Genomic DNA, 23,136 nt, shown 5'->3' with positions numbered 1-23,136 from the left:
TCCCCAGCCACATGCAGCCCTCACTCCTCACCGCTCACCTGGTCCAAGCCCTGCTGGCTCCACCTCCTTTGTATCTTTCAAATCCCACCTTTTGGCTCCATCTTATTGTCCGTTCCTTGGGTGAGGCCAGCATCGTACCTCATGGATGCCACCAAGCAGCTCCTTCCTCTAACTTCATCCATTCCAAACTCTTCTCCACTCTGCTACAACAGTGATATTTTCATCCAAGATAATTACCCTCTGGATAAGACCTCACAGTGGCTTTCTATTGCCTCAGGACCAAGGCAAACCCCTCACAGGTCCCCCAGCCCTGCCAACCTCGGTAACAGCATCTCTTCCAACCCCCAAAGGCTCCAGGCTCTTCCTCCTCCCAGCCTTGCCAGAACACTCTTCTCCTTTCCACTCGGCCTTCAGGCCTCCCTGAATGTCCCTTCCTCTGGGAACCTCCCCGACACTGCCAGGCCCCTCTCCACAATGTGCCCACTCTTGATGCTTCCCTGCCACAGCCCTCCACGCTTCTCGCAAACACTGCAAAGCCACTATGTGAACAAAACAACCCCGGATGTAACAGAACCCAGCTCGGTCTCTGTCCCTTCCTGTCCCTTTCAGCTTTATTCAGTGGCGATCATCTTCCCTGGCCCTGGAGAAAACCCAGGCAGATCCTGTAGCTTTGAAGCTCAGTCTTGGCTCAGTCTTAGCTCAGTCTAATCAGTAAGTTTGTGTTGTAAATACAGGCTCAGCCAGTCCAGGAGAGCATCTGATCCCATGACTTGTCAGAGACAGGGTGCCTGATGGCCTGTCCTCCCCAGGCCAGGCAGATGGTTAGGGATGCTCGCACACAGGGCATTGTGGGATCTCTCTTCTGGGTGCCCCTCGGGATGTCTTCCTTTGCCCACGGGCACTGTGAGCCTAGCCCTTCCTGGCAAGGCCCCTTGGCCCTGCCATAGTGGTGCACACGGACTGTCTCTCTACCTGCCCACCTCTGGCCCACAGGAAACACGTGGAGCACCTGTCCCACCCACTCTGGATGGGGGCCATGCTGACAGCAGTGTCCTCTGCAGCCAAGCCCGGCACACTGACCTGCAGCCCTTCTTCCGGGTTCCCAGGGTGGGAGTCAGACCACACCTGCTCATCCGCTTGAGCTTTCCTGGATCCTGGAGGCCGGGTTCTCCATGTCTCCAACATCTCAAAGCTCTGTGAGCAGCTCTGGAAGCCCCTCGGCCTGCCTGCGGTCAGAAGGTGGGTGTGCTTGCCATGGGCCTTCCCAGAACCTCCTGCAAGGGAAGCTGGGGTCCGGGAAGCAGCACAGCGGCAGCTCTCCCCAAAGAAACCGGCTCCCGGGCCCCGCAGCCCCCACTCTCTGACCCCTTTTTATATCCTTGATGTGACTAGGGGTCCAAGTGGGTGGCGCCATTTGTTCCCCTTGTAAACCAACTTCATGTGAGAGGCACGTGGTGTGGTGGCCTGAAACCTCCAATACTGGTTCTTTGGTTAAAACTGGGGCAGGGATAGTCCATTCACCGCTGGGTTAATCATCTTTCCCCAACCAGGCAAGAGCTTTTCAAACAGCAGACTACGTCCAATTTTTTTTTTTTTTTTTTTTTTTTGAGACGGAGTTTCACTCTTGTTACCCAGGCTGGAGTGCAATGGCACAATCTCGGCTCACCGCAACCTCCGCCTCCTGGGTTCAGGCAATTCTCCTGCGTCAGCCTCCTGAGTAGCTGGGATTACAGGCACGCGCCACCATGCCCAGCTAATATTTTGTATTTTTAGTAGAGACGGGGTTTCACCTTGTTGACCAGGATGGTCTCGATCTCTTGACCTTGTGATCCACCCGCCTCGGCCTCCCAAAGTGCTGGGATTACAGGCTTGAGCCACCGCGCCCGGCCCAATTGTTTTTTTTTAAAGAATATCAGAATTTAAAATAGCGGTGTATCCCATGCAGTAAGGGTGAGTGTTTTGCAAAACTGTCGTTTCAGCTCTCTATAAAATGTGGGTGAGTGCCCATGCACGTATCCTGGTGAGTGACGGAAAACAAACTTCTTACGAGGAGCCGCAGCCAGAAGACTGAAGAGCAGCACGAGCAGCATCCCGGGACTGACTTAGTGACTGGCACACGGAGGGAGCTCTGACTATTGTGCTTGTGAGGCTGCGGCCCCACCGTGAGGCCGTGAAGGCGGGCAGGTCTCTTACAAGCTCCAGGGGTCCTGACTACTGCCTTGGTCTGGGCCAGCGGGCAACTTCCCGCATTGTTCTTGAAACCGAGGCTTGGAGCCCAAACTTCTCAGCCCCTTGGGTGGGGTCTCCCTGGCTGCCCGAGGTGGGCCCTCACTTGGCCTGGGACATGGGCGGGCTCACCTGGCAGGAGGAGTGAGGCTGGGACATGGCTGAGGCTGAGAGACGAGGCCTGTGCTTGCTGCAAGGCTGCAGCTGTCACTGGGTCACTCTGGGGTGAGGCTGGGGTCCAGGCAGCGAGTGGCTCTGTGAATGATGGATGCCGGCTCCTGTGTCAGCGGGAAAGCATGCAGCCCAGAGATCTCAGCCCTTGGCAGGGAGAGAGATGCTCCTGGACAGACGTCAGCTCTCACCCTGGGGGCCACGGCAGCATTGGCAGCTTCCCTTTCCCCTGTGCCAGCAGCTCCTCCGCCATCAGCCCTGATGGCCACGAGACTCAGAGCCCAGGAGGTTGGGAGGGTCAGGGAGACAGAGGCCCAGGCACTCCTATAGGCAGAGACAGCATTGGGGACAGTGACTGAGAGTGAGGCAAGGGTGTTGTGGCAAAGAAGCCATAGGGCAGCCAGTGATGGGCTCAGAGAAGCCACAGGGACTAGTGTCTCCTGACCCTGGCTGCTTCTGAGAGTCTGTGTGTGCCAGCATGGTGCCTCTGCACGCCACCATTGCTCTGAGCACACTGTTACTGTGCAGGCCACCTGTGGGTCTAGGGGCTGTTTGCCCATAACACAGTCTCCAGCCCCTGCCCCAGCACGTGGCACAGATGAGGAGCTGGGAAAGTTTGCAGAAGAAACAGACCGATCAGTCATCCAACTCACTCTCTGCTGCGTTCCCTGGACCTGCTCCTCCATTTGAACCCTTCTTGTTCCCTCAAGTCTCCTGCAGCTTTTCTCACCAGCAGCCCCACCTTCCACTCTTTGTTTTTCTGGAAACAGATCAGACACAGGACCATTTGAGATTCTCACCAGATGGAGAAATACGTGTGGATTCACCATGTACTTGTCTACATGCAAGGCACAAAGGCTGTAGTCAGAGTCTGCGTCAGGGACGAGGCGGAGGGGCACAGGGAGATACCTGAAACCCCAGGAAGGAAGGGTAGGCTTCCTGTTCCAAACCCCCTTGGGCCAGGGCCCCCAGGACATTCCCAGGGACAGAGGCAGGCAGACAGGCTGGAGAAGAGTCAAGGAGAGGGGATGGGCAAGGAACTTAGCTCAGAAATGATGCTGAAAGGCTGGCAGCTGCCAACCTCCATTTGAGGGCATCCCAGGGGGACCCCAGGGTCCCTTCAGGAAGCACCACCTCATGTGGGTATCCCAAGCCAGCCTGAGTGGCAGGGGTCGGGGCCAGGCCAGCCTGAGCCCAGCACGTGTAATGACCATCCTGACAAGCATTTCCTTCCATGCCAACTCACGGAGCTGGCATCCCCGAGCAGCTGCCAGGCACCTGCTGTCGGAGAGAAAAGCCCCATCATCTCAGCCTTTGTGGACAGACAGGCTGGCTCGGATTCCAGAAAGGCGTGCAAGGTCAGAGTGGAGCCCCCTTCCCCGGATGTGGGCTGACCAGCTGGCAGTATGTCCTGTCCTTCTGCCTGCCTGACTCCGTGCCGGCCTCAGTGTGAGGCAGAGCATCACGGAGTGGGCGCTGGGATCCTACGGGCAAGCTTGCCTCCAGTATGTGTCCTGGAAACCGTCTCTCCTTGGGGCCCATGTCTGCCACTTATCCTCCCAGGCATCACCCCCTCCCTGGCACGACCAGGCCGCTTCTGTACAGAAGACTGTAGGAGTTGTGGCAAGGAAGGCAGAGGGCAGGGAGGGCTTGCCCAAGAGGAGACGCCAGTTTAAGAGAGATAATTGGGGCTCCTGTATCCTGTATCAATCTATCACATTTATAGCCTTCACTCCAGACAGGAGACAACAAGGAAATGACAAAAGCCAATAAAGCCGATGAATAAAGGGTAATGGAATCATCCGTGTGTGCAGCCTGTTCCCTGAGTGGCAGGGCCAGGAGCAGGGCTCAGCCCCTCCCTTTGGGCTCTGTCTCAGCTTCACCCACAGGGCCCAGGAGACAGTTAAAACCACTCACCAGCCCCACGGGGGTGCCCAGCTGGATTTCCAGCTGCTCAGGTCAAAACGCTTGACGTCATCCTTGCCTCCTCGCTTTTTCTCACACCCCACATCCAATCCGGCAGGAAATCCTGTTGGCTCTGCCTTGGAAACATATCCCAAGTTCAACCACTTCTCAGCCTCTCCACCATCACTGCGCTGGTCTGAGCCGCCATCATCTCTCTCTTGGATTCTTGCAGCGGCCTCCTCCCTGGCCCTTGTCCCCCACACAGCAGCCAGTGGGGTCCTGTTAAAATCGAGTCAGATCATGGTCACCGAGAGCCATCCAGCGGCCCAATCTCACCCAGAGGAAAAGCCTTTACCCAGCCCTGATCCATCCCTCACCCCCGTGCCCATAGAGCCTCTCTATGGCCCGGCCTCTTGCTCCACTCCAGCCACAGTGGCTCCTTACTGGTTCCTGAGCAGGCTGAGCATTCCTGGCCTGGCACTGGAGCACTGGCTGTTCCCTCCTGCCTGGAATGCTCTTCCCCCAGGGATCAGCCTTAACTCCCCTCCTCCTTCCTCCAAGTCTTAGAGGTCACTTTTGGAATAAGGCCATCCATGACCACCCTATTTTCTTCCCCTTCCCAGCCCACTGTTTTTATTTTTTAATCAGTTTTAGGAAAGTATAATTTATATACAATAAAAGGCACCCTCGTGAAATGCAGTTTGATGAGTTTTGGCAAATATGTAAGCGGCACAGTCACCATCATCATTAAGATATGGAACAATTCCATCACATCAAGAAGCTGTCTCACCTCCTTCATGGTCAGTCCCGTTCCTGGCAATCACTGATTGATTTTCTGTTCCTATAGATTTGCCTTTTCTCGAGAGTTCATGTAAGTGGAGTAATTTTTGTATGCAGCCTTGTGTGCCTGGCTGCTTGCACTTAACATAATGCATGAGAGACCCATCCATGTCATTGTCTGTATCAATTTGTTCCTTTTCATTGTTGAATAGTATTCCACTATATGGACATACCACAGTTTGTTTTCCATTCAATAATTGATGGGCATTTGAGTTGTTTACCATTTTTTGCTATTGTGAATAAAGCTGCCATGAACATATGTATATAGGTGTCTGTGGGCTTATATGTTTTGGGTTTTGTGGGGTGTTTTTGTTTTTGTTTTTGTTTTTTGAGATGGAGTCTCACTCTGTCACTGAGACTAGAGTGCACTGGCACGACCTCAGCTCACTGCCACCTCATCCTCCCAGGCTCAAGCAATCCTCCCACCTCAGCCTCCCAAGTAGCTGGGACTAGAGACATGCACCAACATAGCCAGCTACATTTTTTGTATATCTGATAGAGACAGGGTTTTACCACATTGTGCAGGCTGGTCTCAAACTCTGGAGCTCAAGTGATCTGCCTGCCTCAGCCTCCCAGGCATGCTGGGATTACAGGTGTGAGCCACCACACCTGGCTATGTTTTTATCTCTTGAGTAAATACCTAAGAATTGAATTTTAGAGTTACATGACTAGTGTACGTTTAATTTTACATGAAATTGTCAAATGTTTTCCAAAGCATTTGTTGGCTTTGCATTCAGCAGTCAGAGTACCGGTTGCTGTATATCCATGCTAGCATTTAGTATTGCCAACCTTATTTTGCCTTTAACTTTAGCCATTTGAGTGGGTGTAACTTGTAATTTTAATTTGCATTTCCCTGATGACTAACGATGTTGAACATGTCTTTTTTTTTCTTCAGGGGACAGGGTCTTACTCTGTCACCCAGGCTGCAGTGCATAGCTTGTTGTAATTGGAACTCCCAGACTCAAGCGATCCTCCCGCCTCAGGCTCCTGAGTAACTGGGACTACAGGCATGAGCTATTATTTTTTTCTTTAATTTTGTAGAGACGGGGTCTCCCTATGTTGCCCAGGCTGGTCTCAAACTCCTGGGCTCAAACAGTCCTCCTGCCTCGGACTCCCAAAGTCTAGGATTACAGGCATGCGCCACCATGTCCATAACATGAGCATCTTTCCATGTGCTTATTGGCTATTCCTCTATCTTCTTTGGTGAAATGTCTGCCACTGTTTTAAAGAGCTCTCAACAATGCTTCTATGCTTACATCATCTCTGGAAGGAGCACGCCTCCCTGTGTGTGATAAGCTTCCACTGCTCTGACACAGGCTTTCCGTGTGATCTGGGGAAACTGACCTCACTGCTCCAATCTCTGTTCCCTTGTCTATAAAACGGGGAAAATAACAACAGCTGCTTCCCAGGGTAGTGCGAGGACTGAGGAAATTAAGATTTGTAAAGAATTTACGACGATCCCCGAAATACAGCAAGCACTTAATAAATGTCTAGTATGATGATGGTGATGATGGTTACTAACCCCTATGTGACTCATTCATGTCAATCCCATTTCCCTCTTCAAGCCCAATGTTTTAATCTATAAATGGCTGCAGGAGAGGCCGGGGGCTGGACAATCTCCAAGTCCTGTCCACAGTAGCATCCCTGAGGTCTAGAATCCCTCTGTTTATGGACACACACTTACAGGTCCTTTCCCCTCCCAGGGCATGCCTAACAGCCAGCCACCGACGGGACCCTACAGGAAGCTCACCGCCAACTCCTAACTCCCAGAAATGGCCTAGGCCCAGCCCCTCAATCATCCAACAGAAGGACCACAAGACACTGAAAGGATAAGGGAGATGGAGAAGTCAGAGGCAGAGCTGGGAAGGGCAGGTGACACCAGGCAATACCAAGAGACGGCGGAAAGCTGGGGAGAGCAGTGTGGCCGTGCAGGGCTGCATGTCCTGCTCCCACAGTGGCCCCACGTGCTCTCCCGCTCCAGCCTCTACCTGCTGCTAGGCAGCTCCACAGGTCTGCAGGCCGGGCCTCCAGCAGCCCTGACTTCACCCCTCCCTGACTCGGGGGGAAAGCTGGGCCCCCAAGGGAAGCATCTCAAGTCCCTGAGGCCCTCCCTTACAGCCCGTGGGGTGGGGAGGAGGACAGAAATGTTGGGAAATCAGTGCACACAGATCTGGGGCTGGTGCCAGGGTGCCACAGGGAGCAAGGAGGAGGTGATGAGAGAAGGGTATGGCAGCTCAGCAGGGCCCAGGCCACAGGCAGGGCAGGAGGAGCAGTGGGGATGAGACTGGGACAGCGGAGGTGCTGGGAGGCTGGGAGAGCAAGGGGTTACAGAGAGCAGAGGCCAGAGATTTCTGAAAGACCAGATCAGGGAGGAGAGGAGGTCCCGAGCGGCCAGGGTACAAGAGGGGTGAGGAAAATGAGAGCAAGGAGCAGGGGTGGGGTTGGAGGAGACGAACCTCAGGTCCTCCCAGCCTCCCTTAGTGGAAGCCCTTCACTTCCACTAAGCATGCTCTTCACGCTCATTGTCACCTCCTTGACTATGGGCAGCCCTACCCAGCCTTCCCAGCCACCAGCCCCCACCAGGACCCACTTGGCACCCTGGCCACCCAGTGTCCTCCTCCCCTCCAGGCCGGCCACCACCTCAGTGCCGCCCTCGCCACCTGCCTGCTGCAAGGCTCCCACCACAGAGCCCCCCAAAGCCAATTTCTCTGCTCCCGCACCCTGGCTGAAACCCACCCACCCCCAAGCATAGATTCACTATAAAGCCACACGTCTCCCCCTGCCAGCCCTACCTGCCACCCTCTCTCTTGTGGACATGCTAACATTTGAAGGATGGATGAATACTGAGCAGTGGGACCAACTGGAGGCTCCAGAACCAGAGGATCCCCTTCCTCACTCACTCACTCCCACCAAGTGAGATCAGCCTACATATGGGACCCACTGGGGAAACTGAGGCATCTGTCCACTCTTTGTTTAGCAACAACATATGAGCATCTTACAGATAATGGAGTTACAATAATGAGCAAAACCAGACAGGGTCCCTGTCCTCACGTAGCTCACAGTCAAGTTAGGAAAACAGATATTAGCCTCCAAATCCACAAACAAGGCTGTTTATAGTTACAAAACTATATGGTGGGGTGGGAAGTACAAGGAGCAATGAGGGAGAATCTTCGGGGAGCAGGGGCGGGAAAGCCTCTGTTGAAGATGTGGCATTTGAGTCCCCTCATGGCAGGCATTTCCAGGCAGAGGAAAGAGCAGATGCAGAGGCCCTGAGGTGGAAGAGACGTGGCCCACTCCAGAGGGAAAGAAAGGGCCCACACGGCTGGACCCAGAGAGTGAGAGGAAGTCCAGCCCGGTGAGGTCCAGGAAAGGAGTGAGGACGTGACTCCGAGGCACCGCGGAGCTGCTGGAGGGGTCGCTGTTCCACATACTTTGTATTATTTGGGGATGGGGTGTGGATGCTAATCGGGTTTGTGCTTTAGAAAAATCCCTTTCTGCTCTGATGAGGAGAAACCAATCAGGTGACCTATAGAGAGAGATGAGGGTGACTCGGACCTGGATGGGGACAGTAGAGAATTAGAAACTGGGGAGCCATTCTGGACACAAAATCGGTAGACAGGGCACTCGGAAGTGGGAGGGGAGGTGTCTCTGGTCTCTGGCTAGGACAGCCATGAACGTGCCACAAGAGGCTTCCTCAGATCACCTCCCAGGCAGCCCTCAGGCCTCCTACGTCTGCCTCATGAGCCCTTGGCAAGCAGAATGGACGACCACTTGGGGACCTGTTCTGCCTAAGAATGAATTCCAGCTCCCGTCCACCCAGATCCTGCCTCTTACAGCCACCACGGGGGGCCAAGCTGTAAAAACAGCAAGTTCCTAACACCTGCCAAGGCAGCGCCCCGCCCCCCACCCCTCGTTCATTGCTGGTGATGGTGACACTGGCTTCTCCGGCATCTGTGGATGTAGCTGTTTGAACTGTCCCTTGGGCACAGAGCACAAAAGTGGCCTCAATCCACTTTTAATTTTTTCTGTTAACCCATCAAGAATTTACATGGCATGTCCAGTCCCTCCCTTAAGGGATTTTCACCTTCCAAATTGTTAAAAAAAAAAAAAAAAAGGAAAATCGGTATTGGGGGTCTGACCAGCTGTACCACATCACTATTGAGGACACCCACAGCATCCTCACAGGGACAGTATCACTACTCAAAGTCAACTGGATCCTGGGGGCCCCTCACTATGACTCATATCTAGGTGGCGCTCATGTCAATAACCACAGTTCCTGGCCAGGAACACAGGCACAATGTCAGCACGGCCGAGTCTCCAGAGCTCCCAGCAGTTAGCCTCACGCCATGCCAAGGACAGCCTTACCCCAGGAAACACAGGTGAGTCCTTGTTGTAAGCCCCAGTCACCTCCCTAAACTCACGTATTCCTCATATTAATCTCATTTCAGAAGCCCCATGGCCCAAGGCCTTTTTTTGTGGCCACCTCACTCCATCCCAACAAATGCCCTTCAATTCACACCCCAGGAGCGGCAGTTGGACAGTGTTTTCTTCCCTCGAAGAGGTTCTGGGCTCCCTGTGTCAACTGATGCACTTCCTCCAGGAACCAGCTTTGCACACCAGAGCTCTCAGGGAGAGCAGGCTTTGGATCAAGTCTCAAAACAAGAAACTAACTCCAAGTGGGGGACCAAGGCCATCACCCTACATTTGCATAACTAAGAAAGCTATTTAAGTGGCTTTCACTGAACTCCAGTTATTTCATTTTAAACGGTCCCTGTGACTTGTGGACACACAGAGCGGACTTCACCAGGCATTTAAATCCTCCTCGCTGGTCCTCAGAGCCTTAAAGAGGCTTATCTGAGAACGGACCTCCCACAGCACCCTATCCCAGCCTCCACACAGGCTCTGCTCTAAGTGCTTCTCAGGCAGGGAAAAGGAACACGTCCAGGTGGAAATCTTCCAAATGTGTCTTCCCCAATCACCTTGTCACCAGATTGTTCTCAGCAAAAACTTTTTCATAAATTATCTTTGCCTTTGGCTGTTCACACACAAAGGTCACATAGTTGTCTGCCTCTGGTATCACATGTGTCGCTGTAGAGATGGGTTCAGAGGTTCCCACAGCTGGAATCTCCAGAGGAATTTTGATGAAGAAAAGGGAAATGAGGTCATGATGAAGAGGGAAAGGGAGGAAAGAGAAGGTGGGAAAGGCCTGGAGAACTAGAAGGGGAGAGGGGAGTCTCTATCTAGGTCACCTGACTCCTTTCCCCTTTCCATCCCTAAGCCACACTTCCTTCAGTGGCGGCCTCACCATCGCATCCAAGTGAACGGATAATAAAAAGGGCCAACTGGAAGCAATAACACAGCAGTATCCATGAGCACAAACAGCACCCAAATCTTGGTTTCTGAATATCATTCTCCGTTAAAAGAAACCAGGGCTCCTGGGTGAAATGGCTGATTCCGGGCTAGAGCCAGGAAAATACCAGAAAACCTGGAACATGTGATTGTGCCAGAAAGCAGAAAAGTGCTCAAAGACTGATGAAGATAAATGTCAAAAGACACAGGAGCCAGAATGGGCCAACTCGTAAGTTTAGAAGTAAGAATGGTGTAAAAAATTATTAGTGGGCAAAAACTAGTGGGTAGAAGTTTGATGAGGAATATAGTATCAAAGTGTCTCCCCACAATTATTTATTAATTAGAGAGAGAGAATGGTAATTCTACAGGAGGGGGAACTTAACGGACACCATGTAAGCTAAGTGGTCAAAAATTATCTCTCTAACAAATGGAAAAGCTGACATAGTGGGCCTCCTGAGTAAGACTGTGAGAAAGATGCAGCATCACCTTCGGAGTAATCATGCTCAAAGCGTGTCACCTGAAAGTAACAGTGAGGACACATCCAACAGAATTTCAGCAACATTACTCTTCACGTAACTGGCCTGCACTCTTCAAAACTGTCAAATTTAAGAAGCAGAAAGAAAGGCTGAGGAACTCTCTCAGATTAAAGGAGGTGAAAGAGACATGAAAACTGAATACGAGTGACCCGAGAACAGGAAAAGGAAATAGAAAGAAAGAAGATATGATGAGAGAACTGATGAAATGTACTTATGGACTGTGGATTCCATAACAGTATTAGATCAATGTTAGATTTTCTGATTTTGACAACTGTACTGTGGTTTTGTAAGAGAACATCCTTGTCCTTACCAGTACACACAAGTAGCTAGGGCTAAAAAAGCATGATGTCTTCAACTTATTCTCACGATTCTGAAAAAATTGTGTGCATGTGCATATGTGTATATATACTACGTATATTTATGTAATATAGAGTACATCATAAACATACACATATATGAGAAAAGAGAGAATGATAAAATAAATGTGCAAAATAAAAACAATTGCTGAATCTGCATAAAGGGTGTATGGGAATTTCTTGCAACTTTTCTGTAGCCAAGTTTGGAATTAAATTTACAAAAATATTACTAATGGCCAATGATTACATTGTACCCAGTATGGTTTAAAACGCGTTACATATTTTCGCTTATTTGGTACTTAAAACAGTTCTACAAGGTATATAGTATGATCTATCATTTACGTCATTATTTTCATTTTACAGATGGGGAAACCAAGGCATGGGGCAGTTGTCCTACTTGCTTGGGCTCCCGGACCTGGTTAACATGGCAGAGCTGAGATTTGGCCCCAGGTCCATCAACCTGGCTCAAGAATGTGCTCTCAGCATGCTCTGATGCCTCCCAAGCCAGGTAGAGGCTGAGAATGGAACCCACAGACAGGAATCACACAGAGGAAGACAAGCACACCCTCGCCCACAGACCACACACAGTAGGGCTGCCTGGAGCAGCATGGTTTCAGCCTGCTCATCAAAACAGTCTTCAGATCTGAACACAGAAGAGAGCCTTTTAGATCAGAGTTCAGGGCCATAGAGCCTGGGGGCCTGAGTGCAGGGGGCTGACACCCAGACCAAGACGCTCCACCCTGAAGGGTTTCCTGTAGCCTCTGGCTTTGTCCTATTTGTCTTCTCCTTCCCCTTCCCTAGAGCTCCAAGTTTCTGTCTCTTGTCTCCAGGACTTTTCTCCTCCCTCCACTCCATCCCAGTGAACCCAGAAATAAGGAGTTTCTAGCAGGGCCTTCTGGTGAACAGTGGCCTTAGAGGAAAGAGGTAGGCCCAGACAGAGAAGTGGCCCAAAAGCCAGGGAAGGGAGTTGGAGGGGGAAGACTGGAAGCCGACGGTCACAGGGATGGAGCAGATGGGGTGAGGAGAGGAGACAAGAGGACCAGCCATTGAAGTTCGCCCAGCGATAAGAAGCAGTGTGTGTGCCAGGCCCCAGCGTCAGCAGTCACCGCAGGAACAGGCCTGGTGGGGTGGGAGGCGGTCATCCTCCTTGGCACCTGGCCAGAAAGGACTGAGGGAGGTCTGTCTCCTACCATCTCTGAGAAGGCTGAGGTCACGTGGAGCAGAAACGAATCTCCAGCCAGGGGTTGTCAGGGAGGGTGCCTGCCTGCCAGGGCCTGTCTAGTCTGACAGGGCAATAGGGGTTGGGGGGAAAAGATGCTGACGTCTGAATTCAGAAGTGGAGTGGACCCCCACCATCACCCTCCCTGCCGAAGGGCCTGTCACAAGGCAGCCGTGGCTCACACCTGCTTATCAGCGCCGGGGTGTGGAGAGGGTGTCACAGACGGGAGATAGGGCTGGGACAGGGCTGTCCGCACCGGCCCTGCTCTGCCTCCCTCATTCACACCTCCTCAGAGGCCCTCGGCCCACTTTGCCCCCGCGGCCTCCAGCCCTCGCCACTGTGCCTTCTCTGCAAACCACCCCAGCAGGCTGCCGTGCTCCAAGGATTGTTGTGCCCTGGACAATTAAGAGACCGAAGGGGAGGGACCCTGGACACCTGTCTAGCTCCAGCTCCTCACTTTACAGATAGAGAAACTGGGGAGTGAGGACCCGCCACTTACCTAAAATCCTGCGGCAAGGACACCAAGGAGCCGGAACCGGAAGGCAGGTTCTCACCCCAGACGAGAACACAAAAGAGTCTGAGCCTGAGAGCAGGGTCCCAAGGGCCACAGTGAAGGAAGACTGAGGGGCACATTATCCTGAGGGAGCCCGTCTCTTCACGCTTGAGCCTCATGCAGGGAGGGAGAGCACAGTCACACCGGATCATCCCGGGCTCCGCCTGCCTTGGGTAGGACCCCCCAGAGCAGGGCTCTTTCATCTCTGCCCCCAGATTAGCTCTCCCCCACCTGTGTCTGAATGGTGATGGGAGGCAAGGGGTCAAAGACTCTCTCTGAAGTGCTGGGCAGGGTAGGGGCACAGAGCACATCAATCAAGAGGCTAGTGGGGGAAGCCATGGCTCTCACGGGTGCAGGGATGGAACCTGAACACTGTCCTTTCTGGTGATCTAAGAAGGAGCCGGATGGGCCCCATCTGCCCCGAGGCCTCAAAGGTGCTAGGCAGGCTCAGCAAACTTAAGGCCACTTCCTGCCACTGTCCCCACCCCTTCAGCCTTGGAGGACATTTGGGTAGATCTTTCTCTCTGGGCATCACCAGAGCTAGGACATTTCATCCTGTGCCTGTGGAGTAACTGGGGCTGGAGGAAGGAGAGAGTGGAAATAATTCTGAGATCCTGTTCGGGGGTCGGAGAGGGGGTGGGGCCTCACACCTGCACGCAGCTGGAAGACTCAATTTCAGCTCTGCTTCTCCCGGGATCAAACACACACACTCGGAGAGCCACCTCCATGCTTCCAACTTCCCACCAGGGTGACTGCCTCAGACCAGAGACCATGCCGCAGAGCCTAACACAGCGTGCCCAGGAAAAGCATGCCTGAACTCCAGGGCACTTTGAAGACACAGGCTTGCCCACAGCCTCCGAGCAGCTCCCAGGTCTCTCCACCCTTCTGTGTCCCCGTGCCCCCCACCCCGAGTGACTGAGCACATTAGGACTCAAGCAGGATACACTCAACCTTTCTGACTTGCGTAACTGCAAAACGTTTCTTGAACACTTAATATTTGCAAAACCCTGCAGGGGCCTCAGAAAAGAGTCAACTCCATTATGTGCCTGCCTCTAAAGACTTAGCAGGGCACTGTAGGGCTAAAATGAGGAAATGCATGAATGACCGAATTATAAGGCAAATTAAAATAACTGCAACAATCTTGAGGGGGAAGTTGAGGGTAAACATTAGACTGGAAGGCGGAAAATCTTGGTAAATTCCTAGAGTTTCTTTGTGAAATGAGATGAATCGCACCGATTCAAATGGTGGCGTGCATAAGCTCTGATTAGAAAGCGCTTTGCAAACTGCAAAGCACTGATAGGCTCAAAGGGCTGGTAGCAGCACGTCAGTCTGAGGATTTGGGAAGAGACTGAACCATTTCTACCTGGTCCAGAGGTCAACACCATACTGAAGTCTGGCTCTGTCCTTCATTCTCTCAGATCAGGATGACCTTCATCAGTCACCAATAATCACTGTCAAGAATCCACAGTAACTGGCTACCATTTAAGAGCTTACCAAACTGCACATATTACCTTATTCAATCCTCAACCAATCCTGCAGGTCCTTCTCAACCTGACTCAGAAGGATGAAGTCAGTTGTCCTCAATCGCCCTGCACTGGTAAATAGAAAGATGATTAAGTGGGACCCCAAGTCCCCACAGCAGCCTCCCCACCCACTGCTGGTGTCCAAAGCATTGACCCAGCCATGTCATGTGGACCCAGAGATGCAGCAGGCACTCTCCCTCTCCCAGAGTGACTCACAGGCAAATTGTGATGGAGACCCACTTCTGCATAGGGCAATCAGTTCTGTGTTTTTGTCTCTAAAGAAACAGAAATGGGCTGAGCAACTTGGCTCAAGCCCATAATCCCAGCACTGAGGTAGGCCAAAGTGAGAGGATTGCTTGAGGCCAGGAGTTCAAGACCAGCCTGGACAACAGAGCAAGAACTCATCTTCAGAAAAAAAAAAAAGTTTAATTAGGCAGGCATGCTGGTACATGCCTGTGGTCCTAGCTACTCAGAAGGCTGAGGCAGGAGGATCACTTGAGCTTAGGAGTTCAAGGTTAGAGTGAACTGCAATCACACCACTGCACTGCAGCTTGGGTGACAAAAGTAATACCCTGTGTCTATAAATAAAGAAACAAACAGAAACGAAGTTAATAGAAAATATCAGAGCACGTGATCACATGAAGCTTGCTGAACATATGAAGCGGGTTGCCATGTAAAATGAGTTTTTTACCAAAGGGATCTTCCGTGGCTCTGTCTTGTTCAATGTTTTTAACAAACACATTGAAGGCTTGTTTATCCAATCTGCTATCTCAAAGCTGGGATGCATAGCCAACATGTCAGATGGCCAAATCAGGATCATCAAGAATGTGAACTCACTTGAAGACGGGTAGAAACTGTAACAAGATGAAATCCTAACAGCTGGGCATACATAAAATCTCGCATTTGCGCTCCAAAAATTGGCTATGTAAGTGCATATGGGAAAGTGATTTGACAGCAGATCGATCATGTGAAAAAGACCAGAGGCAGTTAGTTGGACCGAGTTTCACAGGAACCAATGGTATACGGTATGAAAAGTGGAGTGTCCCTGAGAAAGGCAGCCAGTCTCCTGGACTCAAATCAGGACTGCTATCACTGCATCCTGAATGCCTTGCTCAGATATGGCTGCCACATCATGAAGGCGTATAAAATCACGATGGTGAAAGGTCTGAAATTCATGAGCATCTAAACGTGAAATGAGATGCTACATGTCCTTATAAGCTGAATATCTCAAAAGGACTATCAGGTGAAAGGAGGTGCCAGCCAGTTGTGCGTGGCCTGGAATGGAAGTTTGGGCCTGTCATTGATGCATAGGAATTCAAGGGAAGGTATCAACTTCATCTTATGAAGATCTACTATAAAGAAAATTGTATCGTAGGGCCCCAAAGGGATAGGAGAACATATTCCCTTAGAGATACTTGGAAGCTCGAAGACCACTTACCTGACAAAAGGACTCCTGTTCAGTGGCTGTATGTATTGGGAGAGGGTGGAGGTATAGCAGAGGCCAGTCTGGCTCCAAAACCTGGCTGATCAGCAGAATCACTAGTGTTGTCTAGAAAATACACATTCCAGGCTGGGTGCAGTGGCTCACTCCTAATCCCAGCACCTTGGGAGGCTGAGGTGGGCAAATTACTTGAGGCCAGTTCAAGACCAACCTGGCCAACATGGTGAAACCCCATCTCTACTAAAACTATAAAAGTTACCCAGGTGTAGTGGCACACGCCTGTAGTCTCAGCTACTCAGGAGGCTGAGACAGGAGAATTGCTTGAGCCCAGGTGGCACAGGTGGCAGTGAGCCGAGATCACATCACTGCACTCCAGACTGGGTGACAGAGCAAGACTCTCTCAAAAAAAAGAAAAGAAAAGAAAATACTGATTCTAGCCTCACATCAAATCTACAGAATCAAAACCTCAAGAACAGTTGGATAATTTATTTTTTGAGGCAGATTATTCTAGATTAAGACTAGTCATAACAATATGAACCTTGATTGAAACCTACTTTTAGGAGGGAAAAGAGCGTTTAAATGACATTTTGGAACGCCCAGGCAAATTTTAATAGGAACTGTTTATTAGACGATATTGAATTCTGGTAATTTTCTTGGATGTGATATTTTAGAATTATTGGGGAATGTCCTTATTCTTAGGTGATACAAGCTGAAGTATCAAAAAGGTGAAGCGTGTCATGTCTACAATTTACTTTTTTTAAAAAACCCAGCAAATTACTTTTAATAATTTTGAAAAAAGAGAAAGCACGAGACAAAATTTGGGGTGGGGGGAAATCATTGCACTCTCTTTCAACTTTTTTGTGGGCTTGAAATTTCTCAAAATAAAGTTGGGGGGAGGACTACGCTCCTAGGCTATTCTAATGTGAGCCAAACATGAGACTCAGTGGACAAGATAGCCTCGGCTATTCCATCCAGCCTGACAGCCAGGTGCCCGATGTCTGAAGCAGTCTGCGTTTTGTGGCTTACAGAGCTGGACGTTTGATACTGGGGTGGTGCCACCGCTGAGGCGAAGCCTTGCAGTGACACTAGGCCAGTGACCCCCAGAGGGACCTGGCACGCTCAGAGGCAGTCCACCCCTTGGCCACAAGTGGCATGTTGAGCAGGAGGAAAGAAGCCCATCGACACCCCCGCTGTCATGAACTGCATGGGGCCCATGTCAATGCAATCCATCTCGCTCTGCCTCATGACCTGAAGTTTGCTCCCTGACAGTAGGGCTAGACCAGAAAAAGGAACACTGGATCCCTGATAGACAATCGTAAGAATGGCGACACCCAGGACAGCATGCCAGATGGAGGCTAGCCATGGAGACCGGCAGGAGCAGGAGTTTCACGCCTGATGGGAGCCCAGCCCTGACCAAATCCACCACAATGAACTAGAGTGAGGATACAGGAGGCACATGGAGCTGTGCCAGGAGGCAGGACAGATGGGTGAGGGGCATGAAGGAGTGAGCTGGGAACAAACAGCAGAGCCTCAGTACAGGTTAGGTTCAGGGATGGGCTGCTAATGGGAAGTTTGTGATTCCTGGAGCTGATGTCAATGACACTTATGCACTCACAAGGATGAGGCCAGAGGACACAGGTAGGTGACATGGCAACCTTCAGTCACCCCAAGGATGGAGCCCAGCCTATAGCTCTCATCAAAGGTCTGAAGGAAAGACAAAAGTTTTCCATTGCTTGAAGGTCAAGGTACGAAGGGCGGAAATATTCACAGGTATTTAATAAGGGGGCTGGCACCCTTCTCCTAACCTTTGCAATGTTTTGTATTGCTACACACAATAGTGGTGAAACAGCCTCACTTCAGAGACCAGAGTTTGGAATTTCACAATAAAGGCATCACTGAGGGAGAAGAGAAACTTGGGATGTGTGTTTCCAGCAGAAGAGCCTACCCAGACTGGCACTTCCTCCACAGCAGCCTTTCCCTCAGACCAGGGACGGAGGGTAAAGGGAACACAGGCAGAAACTCAGGCTCAGCCTACGCTGATTCTAAGTCCAGGATCGTCAACAGCCACACTGCGGGGGCTGAGGTGATACGACAGGAGGAGACTTCTGACCTCTAACCAATTATTTACATTTCAAGTTTGTTTGGGGAACTCTTTTTTTTCTTTTTTGGACAGAGTCTTGGTCTGTTGCCCAGGCTGGAGTACAGTGGCACAATCTTGGCTCACTGCAACCTCTGCCTCCCAGGTTCAAGCAATCCTCCTGCCTCAGCCTCCCGAGTAGCTGGGACTACAGACATGCGCCACCACGCCCGGCTTTTTTGGATTTTAGTAGAGATGGGGTTTCACCATGTTGGCCAGGATGGTCTCGATCTCCTGACCTCGTGATCCACCCGCCTCGGCCTCCCAAAGTGCTGGGATTACAGGCGTGAGCCACCACACTGAGCTGGGGAACTCTTAATGAAACTGTTGAGACAATTCAAGCACCACTGTTACACACTAACAAATTTTTTCAAAGTCTCCCTGATTTGCAAATCATTTAAATAAATAAACAAATTTTAAAAAGTGAGGACTGGCAGACTGCAACTTTGTAATACAAGCTTTTACCTCCATTTATCACAATGACTGGGTAGCATCTTTCAAAAGAAATAAAGCCCTTAGAAACTTTATTAATCTAAAAATAGAGATTCTACCATCTAGGTGAAGAGACAGGAGCAAGAAGAGCAGGACCAGCAACTCCAAAGCTGCCGGCAACGCGGGTCAGCACAGAGCACAGCCACAGGGGCGCTGGGAGCCCGCCTCTAGAGATGGGCAGCAGGACTGAGCCCACAGAGCTTCCCCCTCACACTCCTGGAGAAACAACCAGGTCCCACCATCACCTCTCCATTGAGAAGAGAAAATAACAGATTGTTTGGTCACAGTGACATTTTGGCTGTACATTCCTGGGGAGAGGAGAACTGGCACAACTTAATGGGAACAGTGTGATACAACAGAATGGCACTCATCGGGCTACTGTGTTCTGACCCCTCAACTTTTCTTTTTCACCCAAACAAAAGAGCAGAACAAAGCCAATCATTATCATCTTGTCTTTATCTTAAAGCCTTGGCATTTCTCTTAGAACACACACACCACAAAAATCTTCCTTGTGATACCACTTGGAAAAGACAGCAGTGGTATGACAGATTCAGACAAGTTCTTAGGCCCCAAGACTTTTGACTGACAATACTCAGGATGGTCCATGAAAGGACTCCATTTAAACCCAAATAAAGAGATCTGGTTCAGAAACACAGCCACAATTGCCCCCAGGCATGCAAAATGCCTTTGGACCTTTGGCCCAAAGTACCACTTGCCCTATGCTAGGTAGACAAACAGGCGCAGAGGCAAGCAAATCATGAGGTGGTGACTTTGTGGGCAGACCTTTTTCTTTTTTTTTTTTTTTTGAAGACAGGGTCTCCCTCTATCACCCAGGCTGGAGTGCAGTGGCACAATCATGGCCCATCGCAGCCTCGACCTGCTGGGCTCAAGTGATCCCTCCCAACTCAATCTCCCAAGTAGCTGGGATTACAGGTGTGCACCATCACACCAAGCTAATTTTTGTATTTTTTGTAGAGACAGGGTTTCATTATGCTGCCTAGGCTGGTCTCAAACTCCTGGGCTGAAGCGATCCACCCACCTCAATTTCCCAAAGTGCTAAGTATAGGCCTTAGCCACAGTGCCTGGCTGTAGACCCTTCTTAGAGTCTACAGCTCACCTGGAAAACAAGAACACATCAATTTGGCAGTATCTGGTCACTGAAAGAAGTGTATCTCTAGAGGCAGGTATGAGCTCTAACAAATCGCACAAAGTATTACCCTCTAATTCCCAAGTACCCACTCTGATTATCTCTTTTCAAAGAGCTAAGGAGGGTTCAATTCAAAGGACAGTAAAGTCCACTTGGCTTGCATAGCAGACGAGAAACCAGACTCTTCTTACCAAGCACGCCCCGGGCCCACAAACACTCATGGAAATAGGTATATACTTCTGCATCAAAAGCCACCATCCATGTCAGGAAAGATATGAATCTGCCTCAGCTGTCTTTCTTCTCTCAGATCTGCCTGCCTCACACTTTGTGGATGACTACTTTGGAAAAGTGAAACCTGGGTAAGACATAAGCTCTCCAAGCCTCAATTTTCTCACAGGTAAAATGGGGATAGTGGTATTTATCTCAGAGGGTCATTGTGAGATAACACATGTAAAGCACTGAGCCTAACACACAGAAACATTTAGTGAGCAGATGAGTGCTTCTACATAGAAGGAGAGAAGCAGCAGGTTCATGAGAGGAGAAAGAAGAAACAAATATACATGCATGTGGACAGGAACTACAGAGAAGATTTCTAAAAGCCGCCTCCAAGACCAATTCAGGTCCTAGGGGGGAAAAATGTACAACACTGAGTTCTAAGAAGGCTGAGCAGATACATCAAGGACAACACATGGTTTGGAGGCATGAAACCAAACAGTGCCTTCCCAATACTCTACACCCAGAGGGACACAAATGCATGTCATCTTGACACAAGATCACCCCTCCATCAGCAGGTGTCACAGCTCCCTCAATAATTAGTTCCTGAGTCAAACATTGTAGATCTTTTGTCTTTTGGGGGAATTCTTAGTCGTAAATTTAGGATTCCATCACTTGTTTAAAGCAAAGCCACTCGTAGCTGAGGGTTATGGTGTGTGTCTGTAGTCCCAGCTGCTCAGGAGGCAGAGGCAGGAGGATTGCTTAAGCCCAGAAGTTCGAGGCTGTAGTGAGCTATGATTGCACCACTGGAGTCTAGCCTGGATGACATACCGAGACCTGATGTCTTAAAGAAAAAAATTTTAAAAAGCAAAAAGCAAAGCCACTAAAATATGTTAGCCTAAAGAGGGCATGCCTGCTCCATTACAGACGGTATCACACATCCTGAGAGTAAAAACTAAGAAGGCTTTCTTCTCTGGGTTCCTGACTGCTCCCTTGCTTTAAGTTCTTCTAGCTTCTTCTCATAGCGACTCATGAAGTAATCATCTGGTTCAATCCCTGCATTCTTCAAGTTTTCCAAGATCTTTTCCAGTCTGAGCACTGATCGGGCTCCCTCAATCTTTCTTGCGCTCAAGTACAAGGTGAATTCCTGGAAATCCAAGAGCTTACAGGTGTCCACAGAGCAGATATTCCGGATGTCACTAGTTCTATCCAAATGAGGAAAAAACACCAGTCCTGATAACTTCTCTAGGTCCTGGAGGCTCACTTGGAACTCGGTTAACTGAGGTTGGAAGCCAATGGCTTCATTGGGTACCACAAAGGCCCCTAGTGCCAGTGGTTCGGTAGAGACTGGGCTTCTGCGGGCCAGGATCACCTTATAAAGGTGTGAGGGGACTGCCACGTTGTCCGCACCAATCACCTAAAAACAAAGCAGCCACATTAGTGATGCCAATTTGTGCTAGCAGTTCACAAATTTTTTCCAAAAAAACTTATTTAATGCATTGCTGAAATGTACTTAAAAACCATCCCACTCTAGTCTAATGAATCTAAATTCCACTGCCAAAGACAATAAACTGACACAGAAATTCACAGAGAAGACGAGTAGCTAACAGGTCAATTCTGATCACATTCTTTAAAATAACACAACCCCAGGCCAGGCATGGTGGCTCACACCTATAATCCCAGCACTGTGGGAGGCTAAGGTGGGTAGGCCACTTGAGGTCAGGACTTCAGACCAGCCTGGCCAACATGGTGAAACCCCATCTTTACAAAAAAAAAAAATACAAAAATTAGCTGGGTGTGGTGGTGGGTGCCTGTAATCCCAGCTACTTGGGAGGCTGAGGCAGAGAATCGCTTAAACCCAGGAGGCAGAGGTTGCAGCAAGCCAAGATTGCACCACCGCACTCCAGCCTGGCCAATGGAGCAAGACTCCATCTCAAAAAATAAAAATAAAATAATGTCACCCCAAAGTGCAGGGGTCACAGTCTCTGCCCTGTTTGTAGGACAAAGGACAAAGGAATGCCATGAGTGAGTCCTGGTTTTTTAATGGACAAGAAAAGCTGTCACTTTCTCTTCATCTCATAATCAGAACTTCTGGTGCTCGACACATTCAAAGGTCACAGCTGCCAGCTTGGTACCCCCAGCTCCAGAAATAAAAACACGGCCTTAGTTGATGAAATTCATCAGGGAACTAAACAGCTTTTAGAGAAGTAGCCAGGTGCCACACCAACATTACCATTTTCCAGGATCACTTCAATTAGGGCTAATTTTTAAAATTAAATTACATAAGTGTAAATGCTGTTTGCTCAAAGTTTTGCATTCTTGGGCTTGTAACCAAAGAACTTCTAAACATGTTGTCCAATCAAACACTTTGGAAAGGTACCCACACAATGAAGAAGCCAGAGCCAGGGTGAGGCCTAGAAAACGTAACTGAGTTGTGTGGGTTGGGTGAAATTAATGAAATAACATTATTACAAAATCTTGTCAAATTTCCTCCCAATTGGCTTAAAAGCCTTATCTGTTTTCTGAAAAGGAAAAATCTCAACATCTATTTACTTAATGGTCCCCAATAAAATGACATAATCCAACTAAAATATGCTCATGGTATTACTGCCCCTCCCGGGCCCTTCCCTGGTAAGAGTCAGTTTTCTTTCCTGATCACACAGGTCTGCCTGCTGCAAGATTCCTTGCTAGGAGCCCAAATAAGGCAGAGACAAGACAGCTACAAAGGAAGTTTCTTTTCTGCTTTTTTCCAAGCTCCTACCTACATGGCACACAGCCTGGGAACTCCATGGCCATCTGCTGTCTGTCACACAGGAAGGTCCCACTGCCAAGACCAATTTCAGAGCATCAGGGAAGACCTATGCACAGGAATGAGTTCCATAACCAAGTGTCTTTGAAGTTACTGAAAGCGGCTGGTCAGAGTGTGCTGTAGAGTTAAGTCTATGAAACTATACAAACTACAGACACAAAGTCCCAGTCCTTACCCCAAAAATTCATTTATGCAGCTAGAAAGATAAACATACTCTTC

General features: G+C 49.9%; 1 protein-coding gene across 2 annotated transcripts in view; it reads right to left on the bottom strand.

Moving 5' to 3' along the window:
• Positions 1-4,314: 4,314 nt before the first annotated feature.
• Positions 4,315-23,136, bottom strand: part of EXOG (exo/endonuclease G) — a 45,902-nt gene continuing 27,080 nt past the window's right edge. Inside the window, exons 6-7 of one of the 2 annotated variants that reach the window (XM_003930893.4) lie at positions 14,667-21,525; positions 4,315-4,581 (exon numbers count right to left, since the gene is read on the bottom strand). In XM_003930893.4, coding sequence (XP_003930942.1) covers positions 21,064-21,525 — 462 coding nt within the window. In that variant the 3' untranslated portion in view covers positions 4,315-4,581; positions 14,667-21,063. Of the gene's footprint in view, positions 4,582-7,950; positions 21,526-23,136 lie in introns of those variants that run through there. The other variant, XM_074406050.1, reaches the window with a different exon arrangement.

The sequence above is a fragment of the Saimiri boliviensis genome, chromosome 9 (assembly GCF_048565385.1).
Source record: "Saimiri boliviensis isolate mSaiBol1 chromosome 9, mSaiBol1.pri, whole genome shotgun sequence".
NCBI classification, from domain to species: domain Eukaryota; kingdom Metazoa; phylum Chordata; class Mammalia; order Primates; family Cebidae; genus Saimiri; species Saimiri boliviensis.
This window is presented reverse-complemented; position numbering and strand designations above follow the sequence as displayed.